The sequence below is a fragment of the Dryas octopetala genome, chromosome 2 (assembly GCF_963921425.1).
Source record: "Dryas octopetala chromosome 2, drDryOcto1.1, whole genome shotgun sequence".
Lineage (NCBI taxonomy): Eukaryota > Viridiplantae > Streptophyta > Magnoliopsida > Rosales > Rosaceae > Dryas > Dryas octopetala.
This window is the reverse complement of record NC_141367.1, coordinates 23,260,800-23,269,053: the sequence shown is the minus strand read 5'-3', so window position 1 is coordinate 23,269,053 and position 8,254 is coordinate 23,260,800. Positions and strand designations below refer to the sequence as shown.

The 8,254-nt window shown below is 36.1% G+C and overlaps 2 protein-coding genes across 2 annotated transcripts; one reads left to right on the top strand and one right to left on the bottom strand.

Annotated features, from left to right (window-relative positions):
* Nucleotides 1-1,123: 1,123 nt before the first annotated feature.
* LOC147294317 (uncharacterized) lies at nucleotides 1,124-1,701 on the top strand. Its single transcript, XM_086233642.1, has one exon. It carries the CDS (start codon nucleotides 1,228-1,230, stop codon nucleotides 1,600-1,602), a length of 375 nt encoding a protein of 124 aa, XP_086089768.1. The 5' UTR covers nucleotides 1,124-1,227; the 3' UTR covers nucleotides 1,603-1,701.
* Nucleotides 1,702-5,500: 3,799 nt separating this feature from the next.
* Nucleotides 5,501-8,020, bottom strand: LOC147294316 (DnaJ heat shock amino-terminal domain protein (DUF1977)). The gene is made up of 3 exons (XM_086233088.1): nucleotides 7,932-8,020; nucleotides 6,521-7,747; nucleotides 5,501-5,798 (listed from the first exon to the last, which is right to left on the bottom strand). Exon 2 carries the CDS (start codon nucleotides 7,576-7,578, stop codon nucleotides 6,523-6,525), a length of 1,056 nt encoding a protein of 351 aa, XP_086089214.1. The 5' UTR covers nucleotides 7,579-7,747; nucleotides 7,932-8,020; the 3' UTR covers nucleotides 5,501-5,798; nucleotides 6,521-6,522.
* Between the last annotated feature and the right edge of the window lie 234 nt (nucleotides 8,021-8,254).

Sequence of the window (8,254 nt, the reverse complement as noted above, 5' to 3'; positions counted from 1 at the left end):
GTTTCAGTTCTAGAAAATTTAGTTTCACTTTCTGAAAATTCAGTTTCACCCCAAATTCAGTTCTAGCTTAATTATGTTAATCGGATAGAAATGTGAGTTTTTTAATTGATTTATAAGTATATACAAATTTACTTAATTTATTGATTAAACAGTTTCAGTTCGTGAAACAGTTTCAGTTCTTGAAACAGTTTCAGTTCGTGAAACATGAGTTTTAAATGAAGTTTGAATGAAATTATGGTTCTGAAATATGATGAATCAAATTTGCAGGTAGAAACAGATCGAGGCAATGGCGACTGTCGTGTACTCGTCGCGTGTGAGGTGATCGGACGACGTTGTATTGTTGGCTACTCCTCTCATCTCAATGACTTGTTGTATTGTTGGTTTTTTTTTTTGATAAGGTTGCTGTGTTCTTTTTAGTGAAACGGAATTCAGTAAAGGTGTAACTGTTTTAGTGAAGTGTAATTGTTTTAGTAAAGGTGTAATTGTTTTTTAATTAAGGTGTAATTGCATTTTAGTCGAGGTGTAATTGTTTTATCACTTAATTCAGTTTCAGTAAGTGAATTCATAACTGAATTCTTCAATTTAGTGTATCTGAAATTCAGTTTCAGTGTAATTGAATTCTTGAAATTCAGTTTCAGTGTAACTGAATTTTTGAAATTCAGTTTCAGTGTAATTGAATTTTTGAAATTCAGTTTTAGTGTAATGAAATTCAATTTCAGTGTTTGATTTTAGTTTTAGTGAAATATTGAATTTTAGCAAAAACTTCAATTCAAAAAAAAAAAAAAAAACAGTTTCACCAAAATACAGTTACAGTGACGTCAGCATGCGTCAGCATGCGTCAGCGCGCGTCAGCATGCGTCAGAAGGGTAATTTAGGATTATAAGTTTTAGGGGGTTTTGAAAGAGTTTATAGATGGGTGGGGGTTTAGACAAATTTTTTTGGTGAGTAGGGTGTTTAAAATTAGGCACTACAAATATAAAACTCTCTTTATTTTTTTAACACTGGGGGTCACCCCAAATATCAAAACATATAATATACATCCCATCCAAATCGAAGTCGACTTTTACATCATCATCCCTCCAATTAATGCTTTAAAAAAAAAAAAAAAACTCTCTACCCTCAGCAGTCAGCAGAAAACGCGTCCCAAACACCTATTTAACTAAACACCACCACAAAGATCGTAGTCTTCACTTCACAAAAACTGTTGATACACATCACACACCCAAAATGTATCAAGAAAGACAAGGCGGCGGAGGGGGCGGCGGAAGTGCACCCCATGCGATCTTACTGGCGGTGGTGGTGGTCTTAGTGATCGTAGTCCCGTTCTTGCTCGGTGACCAAGGCGAGGCCATAACCGAGGCCATTTCCGAGCTTCTGAGCCCAGTGGGCCTCCTCCTCCTCCCCATCCTCCTCCTCCTCACGATTCAATTCCTGTCGTCCGATCGCGGCTCCTTCCTCTCCTCCCTGTTCTCCACCGGCGAGCCCGACACCATCCACCGGGTCAGCGGCTCCCCCGTCGGCGTTGCCTTGGTTCTCCTCCTCGTTCTCTTTCTTCTCTACAATCGGATATCGATCTTCGGCGGCGACGACGAGGGAGAATAACATGTAATTAAATGGTAACATCGATCTCACTCAACGATGTCACACTGTTAATTTCTGAATTCACTTAATTTAAAGCTCATTTATTTAGCAAAACGCGTATATCCCCGATCCAAAAATTTGAAATCTCTAGCCATTCGAGTTTCTATGATTGTGACTGTATTTTATAAATTTATAATTATACGGTACGTACTTCGTTTCATGGGGTTGGGGTGATTTGTAATTAGAGTACGTACTACAGGTGAGAAATGGCATTTTAGTTAAGGGTATTGTGGTAATTGAGACTGGTTAAGGGCATTAGTGTCATTTCTCTGTCGGTCATCTGAATTGGGATGGTAGATTGGTAGTGGAGTCGTTGACTGACTGGTGCCAATGTCGGTGACGGAGGCTTACTACCGCTTTGGCTCTTCAACTTTTCTCTTTTTGTCGTTTTCTGAGCTTCTCTTTGCGACTTGTCACTTACTTTGGTCTTTGAATCTTGATCCTTCAAGCACGCTTGCACGTGGAGGCTCCTTCTTCTTTAGTCTCTTTTAGTTTTAACCAATGATTTAAAAAATATGCAGGTATAAATTTATGGTTCGAAATTCGAATCATGTGCAAGGCGATATTTTTGTAATTTTTTTTATTTCTGCGATGAATATGAGATTTTGAGATACACCAAACAACAGAAATTCCACTATTAGCTCGATCTCAAGTTGTATGAGATGGGTGAGATGAGAGGATAGAGACTATAGGTTCAAGCAACGAGACCTCAAATATGCTTAAGTTTCATGGATTGGATTTGTATTATTTCATAGACATGATAGAAATAGGTTTACTTTCTGTAAATACAATAAACAACAACACCAACTACATAGTCTGATAAAAGAATTTGAAGAACATTAGGTAAAAACCTATTATTCATAAACAAATGCAATTGATACTAGTGCGTCTCCAAAAAATAATTTCGAAGAAGAAATGGGGTAGAAGACAAGACTTTAGGGTTGAGGTCCAAACACATCAATAAAAGTTCCAATATTTATTTTAGTGTGCGTTAATTTCAAAGTATTAACAAGCTAAAAATTTAACAAAAATTATTTTAACATACAAATTTAACTTGTAGGTAACCATTTAAAAGGCTCATGATAGGTGAGCCAACGAAAGGACAAAACACAGCACAACAAATATAACAAATACCAAGTGTGTCCCTACTGTACCACCTTCTTTAATTGCGAGTTGAGATAAAACAAATATCAAAATAAAAAGTTGAAACTAACACAATCCCAACCCACAAAAAATTTGCTTGAGCAAGCGCCAAACTAAAATTGTGTCAGAAAACTGAAACTATGACTGCATACATATTTGCACTACACTTTGGACAAGTATAAATTTTATATATCAAAAAAACTATAAGAATTTGAGAGAAGAAAATTCAAAATGAACAGAACTAAAAAAAATGAACTGAAACTAAATTAAATAAGTGAAGTGACCTATAAGTTACAAATATTAACGTATTGTTACATTTTAACAATAAATATACTAGAAGTTAAGTAGGATGGTTGTCATGCATCCTACACTAATTTATTCAAAAAAAATTGACATGCTTTAAAGGGGTTGGCGTCATTAAGTAGTTTATTGTGGAACAATATTTGGGTCACTCCCGATAAGTATTCCAAGGTCACCCCATCCCCCCAAATTTTGATTTCGGCAATGCCGGTGCATGATCGGAACCGTTCACTTTTTAGATAACTAATTAAAGATCATTTCTGTAAAAAATCAAATCAATCGGAAATCGTTTGGTTATATAACTGTTGTCAATTAAGTAGAAAAAATTGATAGTTTTCAATTAAAGAGTGATTTTTTTACCAAACTGTTGATTTTTTCTATTTAATCAGCAACATTTATATAACCAAACAATTTCCGATTGAGTTGATTTTTTTACAAAGATGATCTATAATAAGTGATCTAAAAAGTGAACAATTCTGATTATGCGCCGGCATTACCAAAATTACAATTTTGAAGAATGGGATGACCTTGCGTACCCCAAGAGTTGACCTAAGTAGTGTCCTTTATTGTGATTCCAAGTGATAATGATTCTCTTTACACAATATTGAGTAATTGGTAAAGTATTCAAACTGGTTGTGATTCCTTAGGGTGTTTAAGGCTTCTAAGATCAAGCTTATGCTTTATTTATTTCAAAGATTGAAAGGTCAATGACCAATTGGTTTAGTGAATGACACCAATCTCCTTTTTGTCAGGATAGTCCTAAGTTCAAATCTCTTTGTTTAATCTGAACTTATTCTTTTATATAAGAAATATTTGACATATTGACGTTAGTCTGAATTCAACACAATCACATATTCATGCAAAATGTACATTGGCCCCTCCAATAGAGTTAGATGATATTTGATTTAATTTACTAAGAATTCAAATTTAGAGAATCGAATAGAAGAGAAGACAAAATGTTTAAGTGATACATGTTCAACACATTGGTATACAAAGTAAATTGATATTTTTTAAAAGAGTTTGCAGGCCACGAGTCATGACCCCTCTTAGAATGAAATGAAATGGAAGCTCAAAGCTCCTAGAAAGAGTAAATCCAAGCACATAAAATGAATTGTACAAGGGGTTTTTCAGAGGAAGAAAAGGGGAGATTAACTCATAACACACATACACATACCAGCCAAGGGCCTTCATGTTTTCTTCCTAATAGACGACATTTAACAACATGGAGGCATATCGCCGTATTAGATGTCCAGTAAAACTACAATTTCAATCGACTAAACTAGATAAAGACGCTGTCCAGTAAAACTACATTTTCAATCGACTAAACTAGATAAAGACACGATTTGAAAAAGGGAGAGATACTTTGAAATTTACATGTGTTAGAGTGTGTTGGATTGATACAGAAATTATGGGAATGTAACAGGGAGATATAATAGACATACAGCAAAACTGCCCATGTTTACATATAGCAAAACTGCCCATGTTAAGTTGATAATTCAGCCAAAGCTGCCTTGAGACTAATCGAACATAAAGATGAGAATGAGGAAGAGAGAAGATATTTACAAGAGAAATTAAAAATTCAAATGCAAATAGGACAGTTTTCTCAAAAGATAAGTTATAATAAATATTTTTTTTTTTTTGGGTGCGATGGTCTACTGTTGGGGCGGCTTTTGGGGTTAGGGTTGGGGTTGGGGTTGGGGTCGAAACTCGAAAGCACATAAGAGTTCCAATATTTTTAGTTTTCACCAATATCTCAAAATATTTCCAAACAATCTCAATAATATCTAAAAATTAATTTTAAGACAAATATTTTGAGTATTGAAACAAATAGTATGAAATTGTTTTTGTGCACATTATATTAGCATGAATGATATGCCACATTCTGAGTGACAGTGTGACACTACACCCCAACACATATTCACAAGAATGTTGTGTATTTATTTAGATAACTACAATTAGAGTTTATTAATTATTGTCGGAATATTATGTTTTTACAAAACAATCAATAATAAAATCATAAACTTAAAGATAAATCTTAAGTCTCCTAATTATAAATTTTTTTTTTTTTTAGAATATATGACATAGTTTAGTTGATTAGATTAGAAGAATAAATTTTTGCATGGCCTAAGTTCATATAAATTAAGTTAAAATCACATCTGATTGTTACACACTTACACTTTAGTTACAATAATGAATTTTTAAATAGATTCACCTCTGTATTACTTTCTCACATATGTGGACACACAATTCACTTACTCGGAACTTATTCTTTTTTGTTAAGAAATATTTGACATTTTGACGTTAATCTGAATTTAACACAATCACATATTCATGCAAAATGTGCATTGGCCACTCCAAGAGTGGAGCCAAGAATTCGCTGTAGCAAGGGCCAAGCAAGCAGTAGAGTTAGATGGTATTTGATTTAATTTACTGAGAATTCCAATTTAAAGAATCTAGAAGAGAAGACAAACTGTTTAAGTGGCACATGCTCAACACATTGGTATACAAAGTAAATTGATATTTTTTAAAAGAGTTTGCAGGGCCATGGCCCCTCTCAGTCCCTTTTATGTTCCGCCGTTCCGCCCTTGAGAAAAAGGCAATCCTTAGTCACTTCCGAGGAACTCAGCTCCAACATTTACAATATCAGCCAGCTGTATTTTCGAGTCCAGGCTCCACATCGTAGTGGCATTAAAGCTACCTCAATTTCATAGCCCCTGTTTGATCAAAAAAATAAATTATAAATGTGGTTCAATTGATAATTTGAAACATCAACCCAACCAACAAAGAAACAGGGTACATGGCTTGGAATCAGTTCTTTTCTTTTTTGGTCAGGGGGCAGAGACATGCCCGTACTGTGAATCTTAAGCAAGACTGGGAAGCATCTAAATAAAATGAAAGCTCATAGCTCCCAGAAAGAGTAAATTCAAGCACAGAAAAAGGGAGATTAATTCATAACACCCACACACACACCAGCCAAGGGCCTTCATGTTTTCTTCCTAATAGACAACATTTAATAACATGGAGGCATACAACGTATTAACTGTCCAGTGAAACTACAATTTCAATCGACTAAACTAGATAAAAACACGGTTTGAAAAATGGAGAGATAGTTTGGAATTTACATGTGTTAGTGTGTGTTGGATTGATACAGGAATTATGTGGCTTGGATTGATACAGAAATTATGGGAATGTAAAAGGGAGATATAAGAGACATATAGCAAAACTGCCCATGTTAAGTTGATAATTCAACCAGTAGAACGACTTCACAAAAAGAGTTTTATGGCATGTAAAAACCTAGGTTATGACGGTGGAAGAAGAGTCCCTAATCAAGCACACAATGAACAGAAAGTGTTGGTACCATTACCACAGCCAAGACACCACACTTAACACCATAGATTTTTGTTCTTTTTTGAAAAATGAAATAACACAAACTTACCTTCATGCTACTCCGAGGGCATTCAACTTATTGCAGTGAGGAGTAGGAAGATTCCTACTCCATTGACGCCTCTGCAGCTCAACACGACAGTAGTGCATAAGCACATTTTTGTAATCCTTGATCACACTGTCCTCAATGTTAGCTCGAGCAGGACTTCCAAGTGGATAATTCTCATCAAACACTGGTGATTTAACATAAAATTCCACCCCGTGTTTCTCAGTCGTCTTGGGAATCTGGTAGTTGTAATTTTTGTGCAGAGAGTAGTTGGGCTCTGAAAAAGGCAGATATGCAAGCAATAAAATTACCAAGAATGGTAATATTTGAATAAGAAGCATTATATTAGGTCCCCCTCCCTGAAACTCCTCCCTCTGATGACCACCTGTTCCTCTAGCCCTATAAACATGACTTGACCGAAACATGTCCGATTGACCAAAGAATGCCCTGAATATCTCATCAGGGTCAAAATCATCATCAAACAAGTCATGCCCAGCTCTCCTCCGCCTTCTCCTCCTCACATTGTGCTGCTGGTTGTACTCAAATTCATCAACCAATCCAGTCTGATCATACTGCCTCCTCGAATCTTCATCACTCAAACACTTGAAAGCCTTGCTTACTACCTTAAATGCCTCTTCTGAACCAGGAGCCTTGTTCTTATCAGGATGGACTTTCAATGACAATTTCCTATAAGCCTTCCTAATGTCCTCAACTGAGCAAGTCTTTTCTACACCAAGAATGGCATAATAGTCTTTGTTTCTCTTAACCTGCCTAATCAATTGAACATGCTCTTCGGTATAACTCCGCTCCACATTCAAACCTTGGTCCAATTTCTCCCGACCAGGCTCGTTCTTAATCTCACTAACACCCTTTTCACCAATGGACGATGCAGGAGACCCCGAATCAAGCTCCTCACACGCAGCCAACAGTTCATTAACTTGCAAACTCTGATTAAGGCGTTGCGCTATTTTGATAAATTTCAGAGCACGCCCTTTGTTACCGGACGCAATTGCTTCTTCGGCAATGCGAACACATCTCAAAGCTTCATCCTTATTACTATCCATTATCAAGACCTACTTAATAATTCAACAAACCCAATTCCCAAAACTCAATTACAACAAGAAACGCTAGCATGGACAAACCAGTGATCGATTTGGGCAAGTACCAAACTCAATTACAACCACCAAATGAAAGTTTGAGGTTCCAATAATCCAATCCGTGAATTCAAAAGTCCTAAATCAAAGGAATGTGGATTAGATTTCGATGAATCAGTTCATGAATACATACCAAAACACACATATAAAATTCATATATATATGAATTAGCAAAGTAGAAATATTGTCGGTTGTATCTATATAAACTCAAACAAAATTAAGGTCTAAATTGTTGAAAAAGAACATGAATAAGAGAAGGTTACCTGAGAAATAGATCGAAACCCTCTAAACAGTGCGTGCTGTTGTGCGAAATAGAGAGACAAGGGTTTGGACACAAAGCACCGGACCCAACAGCAGAGAGTGGTGGGTAAAGGACTCAAGCACCATGAATCGTGATCCATCAAATTAGAGCCTGCCACGTCAACATGGTGTAAAGGACCAAAAATGCAATTTAACACGCAATCCAAAACTTGGAGGTCCTATTAGGCCCGTGAATAGTTTGGGTTCAGAATGCTCCATAACAAAGCCCGGCCCATTTACATAAGTGCCCAACTGCCCATGATATCTTGATATTTGGTTGTGGATA

Bases quoted from the DNA above. Each gene is read 5' to 3' on its own strand.
- LOC147294317 (XM_086233642.1), top strand. From the start codon at position 1,228: ATGTATCAAGAAAGACAAGGCGGCGGAGGGGGCGGCGGAAGTGCACCC.
- LOC147294316 (XM_086233088.1), bottom strand. From the start codon at position 7,578: ATGGATAGTAATAAGGATGAAGCTTTGAGATGTGTTCGCATTGCCGAA.